The 23,406-nt window shown below is 41.2% G+C and overlaps 1 protein-coding gene across 6 annotated transcripts in view; it reads right to left on the bottom strand.

Moving 5' to 3' along the window:
* Sorcs1 (sortilin related VPS10 domain containing receptor 1) overlaps window positions 1–14,555 on the bottom strand; it is a 507,727-nt gene extending 493,172 nt beyond the window's left edge. For 4 of the 6 annotated variants that reach the window (XM_041661121.1, XM_041661122.1, XM_041661118.1 and 1 more), the window contains exon 1: window positions 13,651–14,352. In XM_041661121.1, the coding sequence (XP_041517055.1) occupies window positions 13,651–14,208 (558 nt within the window). In that variant the 5' untranslated portion in view covers window positions 14,209–14,352. Of the gene's footprint in view, window positions 1–13,650 lie in introns of all 6 variants that reach the window. The other 2 variants (XM_041661119.1, XM_041661120.1) reach the window with 1 other exon arrangement.
* Between the last annotated feature and the right edge of the window lie 8,851 nt (window positions 14,556–23,406).

Below are 23,406 nucleotides of genomic sequence, written 5' to 3'. Positions count from 1 at the left end.
TCAAAGGACCACTCTCGAAACTGGCATACAGCAGACAGCCAGCTCTCAATTGTACTTGATCATTTATGTTCTACCCAAGCCCTCAAATGAGCAGCTAGCAAACTTTCCTCTACAGAGGGTCAGAGAATAAATATTTGGGGTTGATGGACTTACAGTCACTCTCACAATCACCCAGCTTTGTGGTTGTCAGCCAACAGTGTGACTGAATTGCCCACATTCCAACTGTATCAGGAAGTAGTCTTATGTCACAAAGCATCCTTTTCATTTCTCCAGTCACTTTAAAATATAGAAACCATTAATAACTTGTAAGTTATATAAAAAGAGATGATGAGACAGCAAGTCAGCCCTACTAATCCTAAAATTCCTTCAGCAACAGATACCACTTCCTTCACATTTGTTAAAACATTCTTTAGCATGCAAATGTGTGTGCTCGTGTGTATGTGTGTGTGTGTGCTTGCATACCTGTGTACATGTGCATGTGTATGTCAGAGTTCAACGTGGGAGACTTGGATATCACCTTCCAGCATGCAGTCCTTGGGAACAGAACTAAGCTCATCAGGCTTGGCAGCATGGCTCTTTATCCACTGGGCCATCTCATCAGTCTCCCTACATATTCTTTACAGACACAAATGAGGCTGAAGAAGAGACACTAGGGTGCTGGTAAACCTGGTGAGTTTTAAAGTCAAATATAATTTTCTCTTTCTTTCTCTAAGACTTTTAATATAACTTAAATGCATATTTTTAAAAAGGAGTCTCATATATGAAATGGAGCCAAAGCATAAGTAGAAGAAAGGGCACTCACTGCTAATTTAGGGCATATCTGACATCACTGGGAAAACTTCACCAAAGTCATTTTTGTTTTAGAACGATGAAAATCTAGCATTCAGTCTTTTAACACAGAAGCACAAAGTATCAGGTAAAATCTCCCAAGTCACCCAGGATACAGATCTGGAATTCACAGCATGTGCTCAGATAGCACCTAGCATGGAAGTTACAGGCAAATTCACCTGGGCATCAACTTCTGCCAGCCTGTGGGCTCAGTCTCACCCCAGAGGTATCCCCTCCTGTTCCCAGCTGTGCTTTCCTCACTACTTCCCTCCTGCAGGTTTATATTTTTTCTCTGTTTTCTAGAAAGAAAACAACAAGAAAAAAGGTAAATTTGCTTTCTGGGATTTTCTATAAATTTGATTTCTATATGCTGCCTCCTATTTGCAAAGAATAACCAATTAGGAATGGGTAACACTGGTGCATAGTTTTCTAGCGTACTCTCACTATCCTTAAAATCACACTCTAGTTGCAAGTGTTGATGATAGGAAAGTAGGGACCCACTAGCCCTAACGTCTCACCTCTCAGACTAATAGGGAAGGCATTAAGATGAAGAGAACCCTCACCGTACACTCCAAACCAGAAACACAGAACAGTCATCAAGAGTCACCATCACTGTTCAGCTAATCAAATCATATTTTGAAGACGTCCATGTGTCTGCAGATGTGATCAAAACATGCATGTGTGTATCAAAGATTAGGGCAAATTTTATGAGTTTGTTTCTTCTGGAAAATTAAATTCTTTTGTCTGCTCTGTGGTCAATAATCTAATGGAAAACTATAAGCTAGGGAATCTAATTTGTTATTTTAAGGCCCTATTAAACTTTGTTCCAAGTATTTCAGACATTAAAAAGACAAATATTAAAGAACGAGGTGTCAAACCAATGACGGCTTGTTTACTGGTAACAACCTATGCTGAACCGAAGACCCAGAATACAGGGGGTTAAGAGGGGGCTCAAAAGCATTTTCTTCTACCACAATATATTGTGTCTATAGTTTTCCTAACTTTCAATAAAGTCTCAGATAAATGCTACTTCCCTTTAAAACATAGCCTCCCACTCTCAGACAAAATCACAGCCCCGCCCCCTTGCTCTAAGAGCACTTTGCATAAAACTCTATTAAGCCATTATGCACTTACCACACTAAATTGTGTTTCATTCTGTTACATGCCTGTCTTCTTCAACCAGGATGTGTACCCTCTGGGCCAAAGATCAGGTATTTGTATTTATAGCACTCAGCACTGACATAGCAGCCACTTAAAAAGTGCTTTACTGTTTTCAGTATTATAAAATGCATATCCATGTTAAGTATCCAAAGTAACACAGATGACTTACAACAGAAAAGGTTAAAATGCTGCCTCTGCACCAACCATCAGGCCCACTTCTGCAAACACTCTTGAAGATTCTTAGCTGTGCATAAGAACTACACATAGCACTTCCACCACAGAGAGCACACAGGTGGCTCTCAAAGCCATAACCAGTGTAGGGCTTCCATACCTAGATTAGCTACTTGGCATGGCTGGGTGCTAAGTACTGTCAAACAAGAGGCCAGAGAAGCCCTGTGGAGAATGAAGCATGCGGTCTTCTTGGATACCAGGAAAGCTGTGCACTTCTGATGGTTAGACTATATTACAAGTCTCTGCCATTCAGTGACAATCCCTCTTCTCATCTTCATGGGCTGTTCTCCATGTGTCTACAAGACCATACTACAGCTCCATCTCTCAAAATGCCTTTCCTAATCTATGGCCTTCTGGGTCTGTTTCTCAGGGTTTTTTTCTTTTCTTTTCCAATCTCCCTGTTCTATCAGTCTATAACTCCATCTCTACTTCACCTGTTCTCCATGCCATCTTTTTTCTGTCTTGCTTAAAATATTTTCACCTATTATATAATACAAAATCATTATATTTCTTTACAAAGGTATTTATGACTAAAATTGTTTGCCTATGACTCTGACAACTATCAGGATTATATGTGAATTTTACCTGCTTCTTAATAAACACACATCACTTGGGCTATTTTTAAGTTACTTGAAAATGAAACAAAACAGGAGACAAAATAGGTTGGTACAAATATCACTGTCTGTCTGTCTTTCTGTCTGTCTGTCACACTGTCTGTTATACAGACCTTTATTCTTCATATTTCTGTTCCCATTACCCCTGTCTTTCTTTCTACTGCTTTTCCTCTCTCCTTTTTCTAGAGACCATAGTACTGAGTTCTGTCCAACAGTCAGTAGATATCCACCTATTTTATTGACATACAAGTCTACCCATCTCACTTTCAAGAACAGATATCTTAATACTATCGAGTGACATGCATGCTTCTATGAGTCTCACACACATATACACACAATACACATACAGACTCAGCTATACACACTGATCATGAATGTATTTATGTGCCAATCTATGTTATAAGATAGAAGCCAAGATCCAAATAGACAATGAAATATCAACTAAAATGTGTGGCAACTTATTGGGAAAATTGAGATCTCCAAAATGTCTGGTAAGTGTTGTTGGATAACAAACTATCTCTGTATTCTTTTTCCTTTGTATCAGGATGGGTATAGCTGAAAAGGGGCCCGGCAATACCAGCTGCTGTATTGTAGGGAGAGAAACTAGGAGTGTTCTTGTTGTTGAAAAAAACCCTGGACACTGAACTGTCTCCTGACAGCAGTGATTGAACAGAAAGAGGCAAAATGATGTTAGTGCTTTGTCCAGCTCCGTGTCTAAAATCAGTTCTAATGAGGCCAAGTTCACAAGCGTGCTTACCCTTTTTTGTTTTATTTCCCTTTTTGAAGAAACTTTTAAAAAGAACTCAAGCAATTCATCTCTGTTGGGAAACAGCAAAAAAACAGACCAAAAAAATAGCATATAATCCCAGTGTTCATTATAACCACAGCAAACATTTTGAGTCATAATTTTTTTTTTGAGTTTTCCAATTCAGTAATTGAAAGGGTTTACATTTACAGAACCTGGTATACATGTGAGAACAACAAAGCCCACAATGCCCTTGACTTCCTGGGCCTCATTAAGCACCATTTTATAATCTGTTCCTCTCTCTTTCTTGTCTTCTATGAGATTTCACAAATCAAACTATGTGCCTATGAAACCAGCTTTTGCACAGCTTCAATAGTCTGTGACAGAGTTGTGTACGGTCAAAGGTTGTTTGTTCCCCACCAGTAGTTCTCAACGTTCCTAATGTGGAGATCCTCACATTGTGGTGGCTCCAAGCCATACAATTGTTTAGTTGCTATTCATAACCATAATGTTGCTACTGTCATGAATCCTAATGCAAATATCTGATATTCAGGATATCTGATGTGTGGCCCCTGTAGGGATCACAACCCACAGGTTGAGAATCACTGTTCTACACAGAAAGTTTGTTTTTTTTTTATAAAGTAATAGCAAATAAAACAGTAACTATATAAGAAAGAAGTATCACATGAAAAGAGGTAGAGACATTGAGAAGATTGCTTCCCCAATTGCCCAAAATAAATGTCAGTTTCTCAGAGTTCATTATAGACTATTAGAACTGGGGTTATAAAGCATGGGGCTGGCAAGATGTCTCGGCAGGTGAAGATGCCCACTGCCAAGCCTGACAACCTGATTCAGTTCCTGAGTTAAATGGTAGAAAGGGGAAACTGACTCTTTTAAGTTGTCCTCTGACCTACACATACTTCAACATGTGTTCAAACACACTCAAATGTGATTAAAGGATTAATGCAGAGAGAGGCAATATTATAAGCAACATATTATAAACATCTTCTAGTTGGCTATACATAGATACGATTAATACTAGGAACAGTACCAAGAAAACCATGATGATAATGATAGCAGCCATAGTAACCCTCATTGGATGCATGATGCATACTAGGGGCTGCTCTACACAGTTTAATATTCATCATCACTTTTAATCTTCACCTATGTATGAAGGAGGAAACAATGCAATTACATTAATCTCAAAAAACAAAAACAATATTTTAAAAAATTAACAAATATTTCATTTGTCTACATTTTTCATTGATTTTTATTGAGCTCTACATTTTTCTCTCCTCCCCTCCCTGCCTCTGCCCTCCCCTCAACCCTCACCCAAGGTCCCTATGCTCCCAAATTACTCAGGAGATCTTGACTTTTTCTACTTCCCATGTAGATTAGATCTATGTGTGTCTCTCTTAGGGTCCTCATTGTTATCTAGGTTCTCTTGGATTGTCCACATTTTAAAAGGGAAATTGAGACATGGAACTACCCAGTTATACAAATTTACATATTTACCAGATAATGAAGCAGGAAGATAAAGCAATCTCTAATATAAAAAATATGCCTTTGCCACTTCCAATACATTTTGACCTAGGTTATGTACAGAAGGGAAGATAATTACATAGTATGTGCTGGACAGCAGAAGCAGTGTTTGGGGAGACCGTCCTGTCCTACATGATCAACAAGACCATCTACTATGTCTTAAGCACTGACGGTTTACTAAGAAGCTGGCAAAATCTATGTGCCTCGGCTCTACATGGGAAAACATAGCTTGTTAACATTACAGTCTTGCAAACAGGGAAGAGCTTCGTGGACCCTAAAGCTCATTCTTGCGTGTCTAAAGTGAACAAAGTTCCAACTGAATGATCCTAGCCATTTGCAGGGGAATTTTCAAAATTCAAAGATTCCAGCATCTACTTCTAATTTAAGAGTCAATCACAGGATACTCCTTTAGGAAATACTGATGGAGGCACCTGTAGCTGAATATGTGCTCACCCAGTTAGAATCTCTCCATCCATCATTTCTGCAAAATGCAAGTTAGAGGAAGCAGGCTGCAGAGACGTTTCTTAGCCAGAGTTCTGGGCATGTCTAATAGAGCCTTTTAAAGCCCTTTAAAGATGCTAATTGAGAGTCCGTGGTGGAACTGCTGAGAGAAGGCAGGCTTTTTATGCCCAGCAACACTCTCCCATGAGCACCCCACACTCCACCCACACACATACATATAGGCCCCCGAGCAGGATTTATGGTACAGGATCTGGTGCCTGGATAGCCCAGGTTCCTCTATTAGGAAATGATGATTGGAGGCATCAATCCATTTGCTCTAGGGCATAACATGATTAGTTGGTTGTGTGATAACATCATTCTTATTAGCATTCCCTTAAAATAAAAGGTGCAATTGTCCACACTGTCACTCTAGGTTCATTAGACAGCAGGGAGTAACCAAAGAACACATCCTACACATCTTCTCTCAAAAACACAATGAGGCATGGCTGAGCCCAGGCACCTTGGCAAGGGTTTCTGCAGAGGCTAGGGATTTGATCAAGCTGTACCCTGAAGCAACTGACTTCTCAGCAAAGCATGATGTGCCAGTGACCTGAGAATGGAGTAAGGGCGAAGAGGGTGCCCCCAAATGTGTCATTTGTACCAAGAGTTTTTTTTATAAGTCCTCTTCCTTGACGTCTGGAGTTCTCACTTTCAAAAAATACCAGAAATAAAGGGGCAGCATGTTCTAGCAACGAAAGCTTTGAACTCATAAAAGGGAAAAGGCAAATCTTGTCTTAAATATATATCAGCTGGGCAACCTTGGGGGGGGGAGTTCTTTAGGCTAGGATAGTCCCAGATTTAGAGTGGAAACAGTGGTAACTACTTGTAAACACACCATGAGGACTGCATGACAAAGTAATAGTCCTTAACATGTTCTTAGTGAGCAGCTACCAGTACCTTGATGACTGTTTATAATATTGAGAGAGGTCTCTGGGTTGTCCATTAATTTGTCTTCACTGGAAATATGCCCCTGCACCTAACTGTCAGAAAACTCACTTAGATTCTTATCCCCTAGAAGTGATAGGCAAAAGAAAAGAGAAGAAAAGAAAAGAAAAGAAAAGAATAACTGGTGACTCAGTTTAATCCGTGAGCAAGTAAAATCCATTAGCATCAATCCTCATTCCTCTACATTGACACTCTAGATTCCCTTAACTGAAACCACCTTTAGTATTATTTTTAATTAGGGCTCACTTGTGTAAAACAGTTAAGGAGGAGTGGTAGTATTATTCTACTCCTCGTGCTCCCACCCTGGTTACCATAACCCCAGCCCTGTGCAAAATCTCCTCTACAGCGCATTAATAGTGGAATGCAGACTTCACATACGTTACTGTCAGGAAGCTCGCCACCAGAATGTCCTTTCATCCCTCTTTAAGATCACTATTTCAAGGTTGAAAGTAAACAAAGAACATGACTTTGCATGAAGCCTCATTCTCCGAAGCCAAAAGCAAATGACCTGAAGAGCTGAGCACAGCTGAAGTTGAAGAGCTTAGAATTTTGGAGCCCTGTGGCCACCATGCATACTCCTCAACACAATGGCTACAGGTGCACAGGCTTTACCTACCCCCGAGGCTAGCATGTAACTATGTTCTAACACCTGGCTGGAAAGTACCTGGCAAGTAGGCTCTATACCAAACATCAGTTGCAGGGTGTAGCTAACTGTCTCTGACTTTCTTAGTATGCAAAATGACCTGTTTAACAGCAACGCCTTAGATTCCCTCTCTCAGAAATGTAGATTGAATTAGTTTCTCCCACCTCACAAGATTGTGCTGAGAATGCAAGTCAGGTAGTGGAAGTCACGCTTCAGTCTTTGAGAACTGAAGCATTCTTTAAGGAGAAAAATGAGCTGTAACCGATCTAAAGTGTTAAAGCAACCTTCGGGGGTGCTATGGAAGCAGATACAATATCTTTAGACACATGGAGAGTGGCAGGAAGAAATCAGAGTATTCGCATCCTTTCTTTGTTCCACACCGACGTCTTAGAACAGGCTGCTTTCATAGTACCAATGCTGTGCAGTAAGATCCCACCTTGGTGCCGTCAGTCATCTGACTAGTCCGAGAATCCCATCTGAGCAGAGCTTGAGCTCCCCAAGAGCATGGGACCTGGCCTCGCCTCACCCTGATCACATCTCTTCTCTGGCGCTGACTTCACAAACAGCAGAGAGGCGATTTGCACAGCTCTCCTATCAGCACTAGAAGAGGCAATATCCCACTCTCTATGCAGAGCTGCAGGGCGTAAGTTGAGATATCCACTTAAGCAAGACAAATATTTTAACGTACATTTAGTGACTCACGTAAGCTGTGAGGTGGGAAGGGGCAAACTAATTTATTCTCCAGGTGGTTGCTGAGGATGCATTTGACTAAAAACCTAAACAATGGCAGATCATTTGGTGTGAGGGGGACTTGTATGTAGAAAAATATGTCAAAATAAACATGAGAGTTGACTCCAGCTGAGATTTTATGTGCAAGCAAGGGCTGTGTGGCTTTCAGTGGCCACGGCAGTTTCTGTTCAACAACTAGCCACTGAATAGACCCAAGCTCAGTGCAAGACCGATGAGCATACTCTTTTCTTCCATTGTACGTTTAAGGCTACTGCCAGGCTATCATAAAGATTGGTAGGTTTCCTAGGCACGGTGAGTTAACGGGCCTACCTCTTCTCAACATTACTTATGCAATCTGCTCAGCTCAAAATGCCTTTATTATACTTTCTAATTACTTGAATGTTCCATGTATGGGAAAGTTCCACAGAAGCATTTGCCCTGCAATAAAGCTTGAAGACTTTCCTTCCAGGGGACGTTCAGTCCATCTTTAAAATCCGACGATATGCTTTTTGCTCCAGAGACTATAAATCTGCTTCAGTCTCTTGTACTGGTTCTGAGTACAAGACTGTAAAATGTCTGAGGCTGAAGGTTTTCTTTCCTTCCTTCCTTCCTTCCTTCCTTCTTTCCTTCCTTCCTTCCTTCTTTCTTTCTTTCTTTTTTTCTGTGTGTGTGTTCCACTCTGCAAGCAACCCCAGGTCAGTGAACAATGAGTATTTGTAGACTTAAAAGTAAATACAATTCGTGGAAGGCTCTCATAATGTTGAGACATGTCAGTCATTCCGACACATGTCAGTCAGCCCTTAGTAAATTCGTTTACTTCACCTTCAATTTCAGCCCAGCCTATGAATGTCTAAGGAACTACTTGAAAAGATAGACTTCCTAGACTTAATTTACTCTAGAAAATTCCCGTTGAACATCTAAGACGTTTTCACTTTCCAATTTTACCATTTTCCTGGCCTTCAATACAAAAAATAGCACATTATTAACACTCAGATGTGATGAAAATAATCCAGTAAACCATATGCTTTTGTAAATCCATAAGCACAGGCTGAAACAAATGTCTATGGAGAGCTCAAAAAGTATGTGATACCTCAGAAACATATCTGCACATGGGTGTTGTGGGGGAAGGAGAAGAGAACCATGAGAAACAAGAAATATAGGTCATTGTGCCAGGTCTAAATCTCAGCCTCTTTGTCCACATAAATGAGGTGGACCTCGGCAGTCTGCATGTTGAGTAAAGCATGGAGTCAATCTTAAGGAACATGGCCATGATCTAATTTGTTCAAATCATTGCAGAGGATGAAATCGAGGACATGAAATTACAGTATGATGTGAATGCATACAAGCAACCAGCTCTCTAATCTGTCATTCTTAATTACCAGTTTAAAAAAAAAAAGACCTCTTCTTTTCACCTAAAGAGGGGTTGCTTATTGAGTACTTGCCAACACAAAGTACTTAATATACTTGACATGAAATCTTCAAGGGGGAAAAAAAGTGCTATAGAAGACATGCCACTCTAGTGACTCAGAAGAGGGGCCTAAGTCCCAAAGAACTCAAGTGATTTCTCTAAACAATGTGGTGGCAATCAGGAGTGTTGAGACAGGGACTCAGATCCATCTGCTTCTAACACTGTTGCCCCCTAAGCCCCACATCACATCACATCAGCGTTCATTAAAAGCATAAAGGACCCACCGGAGAAGTAAGAATGTCAGCTTGCTAACAAAAGCTAAAAATCTTTTTCCACTTTGTTTAAAAATAAAAATGAGTCAGGTTGGAGAAGAGAGAAGGGGAACAACGTATTAACACATTTTGCCAAATTACTGACACGTTCCTTACCCTTTATAAGATCTGATATGCCATTAAATAAGAAGGAAGGATCTCTTCCCAAAGATAAGCACAGAGCTGAATGATCTTATGTTACCCTTCTGGAATCACCAGGTGCAAATTCCACCTCTCACAAAAGATGAAGAGGTGGGTGGCTGAGAACAACCAACTCCCTACTTAGAGCGACTATGTGATGATAGGCATACAGTAAAGCACTCGCTTTTCCTCAAGGAGAGGAAGCCTTCAGTCCAGAAGATGCCTTCCTATCGCCATCAAACACCAACTCACAATGGGATTGTGAGTATACAGAGTCCAAAGGCTCAAGTGTCTGGCTACTTAAAAACCCACAAGGCAAGCTGTTTTGGGGGTGTCAGAGCAGTGACTACAGAAGCTTCTTTCCTGCTTTGTGCATTCATGGATGTTTCTCCCGGTCCTCGTTTATCCTGCTGGAGCCTCAGCTTCCTCTTCTATGTAAGAACTTCTACTCAACGTGATTAGGTGGGATGGTGAATGAAAGACACCCGGCATGCCCCAGTGGGAACACGGCTTATTCAGTTAGGTTCTTTAGAAATGTCAACTCTAGAAACCATTAAAGGCAAAGTGACACATGAATGCTGACCAGGCCATCATACTCTCTGAAGAGGACAACATAAAAGTTCTCGTGGTGGAAAATCTAAGTAAAAAGTTCTGTTAACCAGTCACTTAGCACTATTGCCAGTGAGAAAAAGCCTGGGTGATGAACTGAAATCTTCAAACTAACTCCAGCAAAAAACATGAAAGGGAGATATTAACACTTGTCACCTACTTCCCACCTACGAGGGATTTTATAGATCAGTAAGTATAACACTCTAAAATCCCTTGGGATGAAAGTATCAACACATAAAGCACCATGAACGCATCTATAGACAAATACATTTGCCACACTCCAAGGATTACTACATAAATTTAGATCAGGGCACAGCATGCCTGGAACGAGTAGGATAGGGACAATATGTTCTTGCTTATGACACTAAGCTTATGACAAATGATTCATACCCAGCACCTTTCATGCCAGAAGATTCCCCCCAGGTGTTCCACCAACTCTAGCAACGGTTTCCATCAAGGGAGAAAACTGCAGTGTGGAGGAAGTAAATCACACCCACGGATGAGGCACAACAGCTAAGTCTCTACACAACTGCATGAGCCCAATAGCTGACGGGGCAGGAAAAAGAAGGAAAGGAGATGAGAGACCAGTTCAGAGTTTCTCACCAATCTGGCAGGCAGCCTATAATTAGCGTGCATTTGCACCTTGGACTCTGGTGTTATTGTAATCAAAGGCTCTTTTTTAGCACAGGATTTCATCTAATGTGACAAAGGCTTTGGATTCTTGTTACATGTATCCCTGAGACCTGGAAAGGAGACTCAGGACAGTGGAGATATCTAAGTATGAAAACACGGGAATTCCTTAATATTGCCCTTAGGTTTAAATAAGTAGATCTCTCACTCTGGATAAATATGATAAAATTGAGAACAGGTCCAAAGTATTTCAGTCACAGTACCCAGTTATGAATAACTTGTCCTGGAATTCTTGGAAAGTAATCTAGATGCATTCCCCCTCTTTAGATGGATTCCAAACCCACAGCATGAACAACAGGCCCTGATCAAACACCAAGGAGCTGCTCTGGAATTCAGTTCGCCCTCTACTTTCATTGCACAACGCTGTCCAAAAGCGTCTTTCTGAATATTTCCCCTGTACAACATATTGTAATCTTTCTATCTGTGAGGAGTCTGGTCCAGAGAGGCAGGACTGGCGTTATTTAATGGACCTGCATAAACACTGTTTCTCTTTCTTCATCATCCACATAAATACATAATATACCAGCAGAAGTACTTCTGCAAGATTCTCAGAGCAGGACCTGGGGAGGGGTAGGGGAGGCTGCTGTGGAATATGAGACATCAGAGGATCACAAGCTCACCCTGTGGTCAACATAATTTGAGTGTTCAGACCTTTAACACTCACCATCATCATTATTTCCTGCATTTTCTTAGATTCATCTCCCTGTCTAAGCCCTAGCACTAGGAAGCCCCAATCAACTCATAAGCATCGAAAAGAAATTAAAAGCTGGCAGTGCTTGGCGCCATTTCTGAAATGGAGGTTAAAATTTGCCAAACATGTATTCTCTTTCCAAGATCTTTTAAGAGATGAACTAAAGTAGAGGGCTAATGGATAAGTGATATTTTACAGCTTGAATTACATTAAAAGCCAGGAAGAGTTTGGGTCCAAAGTTTTATCTTTCTTTTCTTTTTTTTAATACAAGAACTCATACATTTGCTGTATTCAAAATCTCCCCCCAAAGCCAGAGCTTTGAGTTAATCACTTAAGGGACCCTGAGTTAATAAGTCAGCATGGGAAGATTGTACTTAAACATTAAAGGATCAAGTTTTAGCAGTTATGATATGAAAAGACATGATGCACCAGGATAAGAGTGTCCAGAACTTGAGTAAAATTGCAGCTTTTTTTCAATTTATTTATGTACTTATTTTTTATTGAGCCCGTTCGTGAGAACCACCTGGAACAGCAGCCTCTGCCTCTCTATCTTGAAGGTTGCATTGTAAAGAAACCCAGCTGCTGTCCTCAGTACAGGCTAGGCTAGATCACCAAATACATGACACTGTGCATCAAAGCCTTCTCAACTCTCATTAAAAACCCAGCGATGAACACAGCTCAGCGAAGTGGCACTTGTTGGCAACGTTCCTGTCATGCGCACCACAACAGAAAACATTTACGAAGGTACCAGGTTGCATCGCCTGCACATTGTAGACTCGATCTCTATCATCCAATGGAAGCTGCAACTGAGACCCTCCCCCCTTCTCTAAGCCTTTAACTTTGCTCGTTGGCTTCACAGCAGTCGGGAGAACTTTACACACACACTTTTAAATCGTCTTTAGTTATTACCATCAAAGCTGGTCCTTTACTATTTCAGAGCATTGAAGTTTCTACCTTTGGGTTAAACTGTACAGCTTCCTCAGATTTCAAATGCACAGGCTTTTCTGAAAATCTGAATCTCCTGATAGAATCAGTGACTAAATCTCCTGGGGCCTGAAATCTCTTCCCTGTCTTCATAAGGGAAATTCAAATCTTTACTTGAGCTCTTCTCTAGAGGAGGTCAGTCGGTAGGAAAATAACTCCCTGTTGTTGTCCCTGAAATCTAGCTGATCTTCCCCAGGCTGACCATGCCTGAGAACAACTGCCCTTTCATGGGCTAGAAAAGCCCTGCTTCTCAAAACGCACTTGCTAATGCTGTCGGAAGATGCTGGGGAGGCTCTGCGCTGAAACTTGCATCCATTTGGTCCACAAAAAGATAATAATAAAAAGGGCACCTAATATCGCACTGCAGTTGGCCTCTCTCGGGCGGAACAAGGGGATATGTGTTCTGTATAAAAATAAAATAAAAAGCCCCCACACGCGACTTCTCTGTGCAGTGCACTCCATAAATCTATCCAGGTAAGGAAAAGTCCCTTAAGGGAATTTCAGTGGGCTTGGATATTTAACCCTTTCATCTCTGTATTAAAACTACTTTAGCACACCCCCACACTCCCGTTTTTGGTCTTCAGTTCCACCCTCCAGTGTCACTGAAGAAAATAATAATAATAATAATAATAATAATAGATCTGCCTGTTCAGTTCCAGTTTGAACCTTGTGATTTGGAGAAAACTCTGTCGTTGGGGGTGGGAGGGCTCCCTAGTAGGCACCCTTAACTCCTGAGGGAGGCCCCCTGGGAAGTCTTCACTCTGAAGCAATTCCCAAGTCCAGAACCCTCTTTCCCCCACATTCTCCATTAAATCTCATAGCGGACAGTAACCCTTTGCTTCTCTGGCCCCTTTGCCCACAGTTCCATTCTACTCACGCTGCTGTTGTGGCCAGACCAGTGGACCATAGCCTGGTTGTGTGCCGAGTCTCCAGTCAGCGCAAACGTGGTGCTGGTCAGTCTCAGCTCCTCCATCCGGAAGCGGGTGGCTTTGTCCGGGTCCCGCGCGCCAGTCCCAGGCCCCTGCTGCCCTCCATCCCTTAGCATGCCCCGGCGGCTCCGACTCGCACCCTCTCCGGGTTCAGTCTTCACAGGATCCGCTCCACTCCGTCTCCTTCGGCCAGAGCGTGCAGCGGTCGTCATTGACACCCTGCTGCCCCCAGATCTCTCCAGAGACAGCGCCCGGTCCCCGGGGGCCACTGCGAACAGGGGTCTCATGAGGAGGGGCGGGGGCGTGGCAGGAACCCGACCCAGCGGTCCCGGGTGAGGAAAACCTTTTGGGGTCAGGGTCCAGCGCGGGGTCGAGCCGGGGTGCTGCGAGGAGCAGCAGGAGCGGCTGCTGAGGACGCCGGGGGCTAAGAGCATCAGAAGCCCCGTGCCCGCCAGGAGCGCGCTCAGCCTGACCAGGAAGCCGCCGCCGGCGCCAACTTTTCCCATCGCGGGAGCGGAGAGGAGCGGAGAGGGGATTTCGGACCGAAGGCAGGCGGCGGCGCGGGCTTCGGGATGAAGGCGGCAGGGTGTGCGCTCAGGACCCCAACTCCATCCAAGTTGGGCCGCGGCGGGGCGCGCTGAGGCGGCGCCGGGCAGGTGGCTGCCGCTCGCCCGGGCTGGGCTTGTGAGGAGCGCGCGGGCTGGGACGGAGCTGCGAGCCGCCGCCGCGCGGGGGTGGAGCCGAACTGAAGTCACGGGCGGAGCGGGCGCCGCGAGCTGGCTGGCGACGCGGGAGGGAGGGCGGGCGCTGCCGGGGCTCCGGGCTCTGCGCACAGGGCTGCGGGCACCGGCTATGCCCAGGACGACCCTCCCCTAGGTCCGCGGAGCCCCCCGCAAGCAGCCCGCGTACCGGTCCCCGGGGGGCGGTTCTGGTGTTTTCCAGGATGTGTGGGATCTTGCTCTTTCTCCCTCTTAAACTGAGTGAGTTGGCATCTAGTCCTTACTCCGAGAAGAGCTTGTGTGCCCTGGCTTGCGGAAGATCCCAGAAGGCAGCAGAGAGCGACGTAATTAACTGACTCTCTGCGTGTGTGTGTGTGTGTGTGTGTGTGTGTGTGTGTGTGTGTTCTCCTTAGTCTATGCGTGTGTATATAGTTGGGAAGATTTGTCCCCGCTCTGTGATTCCTCCTAGATTCCTTCCCTGGCCTCCCAGTCATTGCTACCAAATGCACTTAAAAACACGTTTTTAAAGTTAAGGTTCCCCAAGTATTTTGTAGCTCCATACGTCTTGGAAGAGGGAGACTAAACTTGGAAGAAGTGACATGTTTGGGGTTTTATTCTCGGGGCTTAGCAACAGTGCTCTGAACCATAGGAACTGCAGATGATTGACTTAGCGAATGCGAGTTGTGGGTTTGCTGTAGATCTGTGTATTACACAGATATAGGAAAGGATTTGTATGCATCTGGTGTCGCCAGTGTCTAACCCAGGGTTGCTAACACCCGCATTCCGCCCCCCTTGAGCAAGTCAGTGCCTGGTGGCCTTTGCTGTGGGACCTCAGGCAGTTCAGCGTCCTACATGTTAAATTAAATGGTTCACTAGGTGATCTTTAAAATCCTTTCTGTTCCTAAATTCTGTAATTCTGCGATTACAATATCAGCCTACCCCAAATCCCCTGATACTGTTCAGAAGTTCAGATAAGGATTTATAGTAGGTGAGAGGGCTTTGAAAATTCCAAAGAGTTTCTCAAAAGCCTAGCCCTTTTCAAATTGATAGTTATCTCTAAGGTTTGAAATAACTTTGAAACTCTTTACAGTTTTCATGTTCTAGATAACATTCTCTTATGCACATGAGAGTTATGAAATTATTGAGGTAATATATATGGATTGGATAAACATGTTATAAAATAGTGCTAATTTCCAGTTTTGATTTGATTTTTGTTCTCTGACACTTAGACTTGTTATATTACTCTATAGAATCTACATTTTTCATGAACCCCACTTGGCAGTGATACTCAGTGATAATATTTGGTTGAGAAACCTTCCTAGTAATGTTCTAGAGGACAACTTTTATGATAAAACTCCATTCCAGGGAGATGTCACATACCCATGGCTCCTACAGCTCAGCCTGTAGTCCCAGCACCTGGGAGACTGAGCTGGGATGATCTTTGCTGATTCAAGGCTAGGCTAGAACACAGCAAAGCTACAGAAGTGTCTAGGCTACAGAATGGGATCTTGTGTCAAAAATAAAATAAAATAAAATATCAGATTTAAATTGCTCTGAAGACCAAAGCAAGAAGGAAGTGCATTTTTAGGGACTGCTCATATCAGAAATCAAAGTTGAGGACCTAAGCGTGTCCTCTAGTTATTAAAAGACAAGGATTCTTTGAACAGCATTATACAAATACAGACTCCGCTGAAAGAGAAACACGTTCGGGCAGGTTGTAGCCTCTTCATAAAGGCTGGAGTCAGGAATCCTCTCTCCTCCCCAGGCTTCCAGGCCACTCTGCCAAAGCCCCAGATGTTCTTGTTCTACCTCTCAGAAAGGATTTTAGTGCAAGGCAGGGTTATCATTTGCTGACTGCTTTCCTTCCATACTCTGTGAGCCTCCTTTCCCATCTAGATAAGTGAACAGGAGTTCCTCCAGGGAAGAGTAAAGAATAAGGACCCAATAAATTCCCATCCAGAGAAAGGGGACTAGAAAAAAGCAAAATGGGTAAGCAAAAATTAAGTAGTTTCCTGGTCTTAGATATTGCTTCACTAAAAATTTAGTTTTAAAATAGATCTCTTCCTGAAAGAATTAAAAATGGTACAAATGAGTGGAATTTTCTTCCTAGAACATACATCTTGCATCTTTTCCACAAACATGTTAGGAAGATCTCACGAAAACCAGGTGTAGGGTTTATGTTGTAATTCTATCATTGGGGAAGCCAAGATTGTCCCGAAATTTAAGCCAGCCTGTGCCACATAATGAGTTCTAGGGCAGTCTGGGATACAGAGCGAAATCTTGTCTCAGAAAAAAAAAAAAAAAAGAAAGAAAGAAAAAACTATCCCAACAGCAATAAAAACAAAAGAAAAAAGATCCCAAGAATGATCACGCTAAAATGATAATAGTCACTGAGACTTTGTTGTGGACAGGGAAAAATTTTAAGGCCCAACTTCCATTATCCATTGTTAAAGATAAAATTATACAAACGTGGATAGAACTCACCCCAGGAAATATTGTACTTATGTATGTGTGTATTCCTTTTATTTCCCAAATGACTTTTATTAACAAGTAGTAGGAGACAGTACCAGAATTCTCTAAACCATGCATTCCCATGGTTAAAAGTTCTCAGCAACAGGTGAAACATGGAAAAGCCTGCCCAACACTATGTTCAGTTAATCAATATGGAATAAGTTATTATGGTTTTACATTTATTTTAGCATTTTTTTGTCTGTAAATGGGTGTGGGTGTAGAGTTCAGAGGACCATTGTGCCTAATGGGTTCTTTTCTTCCACCATGTCAGTTTTGGGGATGAAGCTCATGTCCTCAGTTTACGAACCCCAGTGATTGCCTGTATGCTGAGCCATCTCATGAGCCACAATAGTTATTGTTATAATTGTACTGAGAAAATGTTATTAGCAAACTAATGTCATAGGCCTGAAGAGATTATATATTTATAATTCCTATAAAAGGGCTTTTAATTTTGCATATGAAAAATATCCTATTGTTGTCTAGATCAACATCAAATGTTTCATCAGGAGTAATTCCATGGCCCCTGTCCTGTATCAGTCTCTTAATAGTAACTTTCCAGTGTTATTTAATCCTGTGTTTGTTTTCTTGGTTAGCAACCCTCCTCCAAAAGTTATGTGAGGTGAAGGATGATAGCAGTCTTATTAATCTGCACTTTTCCCAATGTCTCCCTCAGTGTCTGGTTCATTAAGAGCTCAAAAAAGAACAACCATGTAACTGTAGAAACACTACCCACATCTCACCTAGCAGGGAACACTGTAAATCAGATGTATTCTCTGTGTGAGACCCTGTGCTCCAGCCTTTAAATGTAACAACTTATATGGTTCCTGTGTGAATTTTCTCACTGCTAAATATTACCATTTTCTCCATTTTGCATATGATGTCAAACAATTGCCACCCAGGGTCACACTGGTAAAGCTTCTGCATATCCATTCCTGCTGGAATTCTCTCTACTCTAAATTCAGCTAGCAGACAACATTTGTTGGTGGCTTTCTATGGAGTAGGCACCCAGTAAAAGCATAGTCAGTTTCAGTATCATTGAACAAGCAACACTGTAACAGGTGAGTAAGGGACCATTGTGTGGAGGGAGAGGAGGTAAGTGTGTTAGTAGTTCCTGTCTGCTTGCCTTTATTTGGTATGCCTAAGGAGGTGATGCTAAGCAGGGCAGAATGTTCATCACTGCCACAATCCTACTGCAAGAGTTAGCTAACTTTCTTTGTTTTGGTTTTTCAAGGCAAGGTCTCACTATGCAGACCAGGCTGGCCTGAGCCTTGTGATCCTCCTCCTTCAGCCTACCATATATGGGGTTATAAGCAGGTGCCACCACTCCCAGCTGTCAGGTCAATTCTTAAATTCTTTTGTCTGTCTTCCATTGCTCCTTGTCTGATGGATACCTTGACTTCAGCTTACATTAAATCATATTATATGCTTCATCACTAGAACAGTGTTTCTTAATAGCTTGCAAGTCCTTGGCTCTCCTGGGATACTGCTGAGAAAAGGCTTTTTGCATTTCAGATGAATGCCATGAAGAACTGCAGAAAAAAACCAGATAGAACAATATGCAGGCTGTTTCCATACTCTGCCAAAGGAATGGTAGGAAAAGTTTAAGCTGCCCTTTAAAGTACTTTCAGGTATCAGATAAATACTGGGCACAGTCTGAATCCAGTCATTGTGTCTTCTCAGACACCCAATCTAGGTTGCTTAAGCAGAAGTACTTAAGCCCTTATATTTGGAAAATGTGGGCTAAGGTTACCTACCTGACACATAGGGATGCTATGAAAGCCGGTTTACCTTTGTATAACTCAAAGAATAAATCCTACTGCTTTGCATTTATGTGACTTCAGTCTCTCTAGACCTATAAACCACTTTTTCTTCTAGTTCAATAAATCTTGCAGCAGCTCCAGAAGATAGGTAGGGGGCAGGTTTTGCCTGCATCTTATGAAATAAATATACATTTATCCAAGGTCACGGAGTTAGAGACAAACTTAACAGAGAATCTTATCTCTTATTCCCCACTCGGTCCTATCTTGTTGCATCCAGTTGGTGCACACATGAATTAAAATCACACACTTTTATTTGGCTATCAAGCATAGCTCAAACAAGCACTTCTAACTTCAAAGACCAACTTGTATAATTATTTAGGAAAAGAGAGGCCTCAAATAACATCACTGTCATCTCGTGAACTCATGTAAGCATACATTAACCTATTTAAACACTCAGAATTAATCTAAATAAATAAAATGAATCTATGACAAAGTAGGTTTATTTAAAGGTGATATGATTAGGTTGAAAACTATATCTTTACCAAAAGTCTTATAATGCACTAATATGACTTGTGTTTAATCTTCGAATGATCTGAAACCTTCACAATTAAGGTCTCTCTTTTCTGTCATCCTCTAGCTTATAGATCCAATGCATAATAAAGGATTATGTCTTATGTTTCAGAACAAACATTGTACCTTTCTCTTAGTCCAACTTCCTTAAAGCTACAAATAATAATAAATACATGGAAATCTCAAAAGCTGTAAGTATGTTCCATTTAGTTTCTCTGGGTTCTCAACCTATGGATCACAGCCCCTTCCAAATATCTCTGTCTACAAAAATATTAACATTACTATTCATGACAATAGCAAAATTGTAGTTATGATGTAGCAATGAAAATAATTTTATGGTTGGGTGATGTGGGAGTGTCATATATCAATCTGTTGATTTCATTGGTTAAGTAATAAACAAACTGCTTGGGCTCATAGCTTAGAACATAGGTGGGTGGAGTAAACAGAATAGAATGCTGGGAGGAAGAGAAAGTGAGGTAAGACGCCTCAGACAGAGACGCCATGCTCTGCTCTCCCAGGCAGATGCAATTCAGCTCCGACCCAGGATGGACGTAGGCTAGAATCTTCCCGGTAAGCGCACCTTGGGGTGCTACACAGATGATTAGAAATAGGCTAAATTAATATATGAGAATTAGCCTAGAAGTGGCTAGATATAAATGGGCCAAGCAGTGTTTAGTTGAATACAGTTCGTGTGTTGTTATTTCGGGCATAAGCTAGCAGGCGGCCAGGGTGCTGGGGATGCAGCCCCGCTGCTCTTATCACTACAGTTGAGGGTCGTCACAACATGAGGAAATGTATTAAATGGAAAAAGCTTTAGGAAGGGTGAGACCCACTGGACTAGAGGATGATGCAAAAGAACAGGCAGGTACCGTGAATTCATTCAGGGCCAGAGATAGATTAACCAGTGCTTCCATCTCGCAAAGAAGATGGAGGTCTGTTTTACAGAGAATTGATCTGAAGACAAATGGGCTCTGTTCTGACACCAAGTTCAGTAGGTTCCTGGGGCAGAAAAATCTCCTGTATCAAATGCACAACATCCATTAAAGGTCATGGTTTGAGGGACTGTTCAGTCAGGGCACAGGGTGGATGGTGCAAAGAAGCAGCAACTGGAGGAGCGAACAGCACAGCAGGGAAGATACTCAGAGCTCTGCTGTGTCTTTATTTGATCTGGACAGAGTGTATGCACTCATGCTCTCCTGTCCAGCTACCTTCAACAACATGCCAGTCTGAAAAGTAAGGGTTCCTTATAAAGTCGGGTCTGTTTCCTTGCTGCCTAAATGTTAGACTTTGTAGAAACCTTAGCTCACAAACTTCACCCATGTCTATGTTTCATAAACCTCCTCCCTGATGTTTCTAAGTTTTCATTCTGCTGCTTAAACAGACAGGATCACTTTTCACTTCCTTGATCCCTTCTGCATGACTTCCACCCTTAGATCCTGATGCCTGTTCACCTCTATTACCTGAAACTTAATTCTCGTTCCCTACCTGCCATGTCTTATGACATCAGATCCTACATCTTGGCATGATATGAGGGGCATTTTAGTTTTTTCATATAATTTAACAGGTTTCACCATAAGTGCTAAGTAGGTAAGCCTTATCTATTTTCTACATTCACTTTGCTGTCTGAACTTTAGATATTGCCCTTCTAGTATTCTAATAACTTGTCTTTACTTATCCATATGTTCATTAGAATATGAAATCGTGTAGTTTAGGGGCTCTACCTTATAGATGTTTCTTAATCCTGATCATGACCCAGGCCAGGTACGGGAAGACATTCAGTAAGTGTTTGTTGATTGAGTGAATGACACAGCTAATGCTCTTACATCTTTGATAGTGTTTCTTTATATGGTCAGACATTCAGCATTAGAATGTATTAGACACCCACCAGGGTTGTCATGCAAAGCTAAATTTATACCTACAAGAATAGCTGAATCAACGAATAAAGCAATTTAATGCAACCCATCATTAACTGAAAATACTCACCTCCTCCAATCTGTTGCTATCACACGAAGCCTTTCTAGAGAACCCTGCTCAATCACATAAAAGACACTAGTTCATACATTTTAAAATATTGAAAAATTGCATTGAAATTTTATTTTGTCTATTAAAGTATTCAAATTCTGATAGATTTGCTTATTCATTGTGTTTCACACACAAACACAAATCTCCAGCACCCAAAACATACCTTCTTGACAATATTCATTCATTATTGTCAACCTCAAAAAATAACAGTCCTAAAATTTCTATAATAATAAACTAAAATTTCATTGAAATAGAATTAACAATTTATGCACACATCTAGCAGTAACAAATATATTAATTGGAAAATGTACCTCAAAGGAATAAACTTATAATTGTATAAGAGAAATAAGTTCAGAGATACCAAATGCTGCATTATCCTTATCAATAATAATTATATTATCAAGCCTTCTGAGGAGAATAGATTATTTTAGGTACTTTACAAACACACTTAAAAGTAAAAAAAAAAATTATTTGCCTGACTGTAATAAACATTTATGTATATCTAAGCACTACTCTGTGTATCTTAAATAAGAAGCTGTTAATATTATATAATTATATACTAGAATTTGCCAATGACTTCAAAACTTTTCTCTATAGATACATAGTTTCTATTTTTAGTTTCAAGAATTTTTTGACTACATTCATAAATGTATTTTCTCTTAAGAAGCCTTGTCTTTGCTTATCGTGGTGTCTAAAATGAATCTGGAATTACCTTATATGCATATGAAACTGAAGGTGAAATTGTATCTGTGGACACCATACTATGCCAGAAATTTTAATTGAGAAGGCGCTCTTTCTTTCTCTACATGCCCGGGAGTGTTTATTATAAATCACTGACAATTTGTGTTTTGTTTCTGAAGTTTCTTTACGGTTGGACCATTTGTCAAATGTTTTGATGATGAAGTATTCGTGCTGTTATTGTAGATGTTTCTAGCAGCTCGAGGGACTGAACCCAAGGTCTCACATATACTAAGCAAGGCTGGGACAATTGAGCTCCAGCTCCATTGACAAGTAGGTTCTAATTATGGCGATGTTATGATAAAACAGGAAACCTAGTGTGAAGTTCCTAGTTAGTTTTTCCCCTGTGTTTGACATAATCTTGTCAGTTTCTAAAACTACCTGGACTTTAAGACAGAATTGCACAGTGCATATAGATCAATTAGGGAGAAAGTAACACCTGAAATTATTTCTCGCTGCTATTGATGGATGTGCTGTTTTCTGCATTTATTTAATCTCCACGTTCTTTCAGCTGTATTTATGAGTTTTCAATCATTCAGTGAATCCTAAGGATTTGTTATGTTAGATAACATTGTTATTGCGGTCACTTTATCTTACTTTTCGATGACTTTTTTAGTGTGTAAAATCAAAATTATTTTTACTTTGGTTTTGAATCTAGTTATTTTAAGAAATAAATATAGATATTAAGTACAAAATTTTTCATTTTAAAAGAATTTCTATATACCTAATCCTGGCCTTGGTAAACTAAACTCCCATTTCTTTCAGATTTCTCTGTCTTTTGTTAGTTGATAAATTGCTTAGAGCTTACTTAGGAAAATAAAGTATGTTTTATAGAAATTGTGGCAAAGATCAGTTTATGTAGTGGCATACCATCCCCCACATGGGAGAAATGCTTCATTATTTCTCTTTGAAGTGTGAATATGGTGCTTGTTGGGAATTCTTTTGAAAATGAATAAATCATAATCACTACTTTTCTTTTCTTAACTCGCTGACTTTGGTAAAATATATGAAGAGGTTGTGAGTTTTATTTTAGGCTTTTTGTGCATCTTTTCATGTGGTCCATTGTTTTGTAAATATTGATTATTAAATATTAAGCTACGGTTGCATTCCTGGAGGAAACTATTCAAAATTAGAGCATCTGATTGGCTGACATTTTCTTTGAGGCTTATGCAGGCACAGCCATGAGATGCCCTGTCTCTAATGTTTTTGGTTTGTTTCCTTGTTTGTTTGTTTGTTTTTTGAGACAGCGTCTCACTATGCAGCCTTGACTGGCCTGGAACTCACTGCATAGAACAGGCGAGCCTTGAGCTTATAGAGGTCCTCCTTCTTCGGCCTCTTAAGTGTCTAAATTAAATCTGTGGTAGCAAATACCAGGCCCAGCCTC

This window comes from Microtus oregoni, unplaced genomic scaffold, assembly GCF_018167655.1.
Source record: "Microtus oregoni isolate MIOR12 unplaced genomic scaffold, Mior012 000012F_ref0000307, whole genome shotgun sequence".
In the NCBI taxonomy this organism is placed as follows: domain Eukaryota; kingdom Metazoa; phylum Chordata; class Mammalia; order Rodentia; family Cricetidae; genus Microtus; species Microtus oregoni.
Note: the sequence above shows the minus strand (reverse complement) of the source record. Positions and strands in the feature narration are given on the sequence as shown.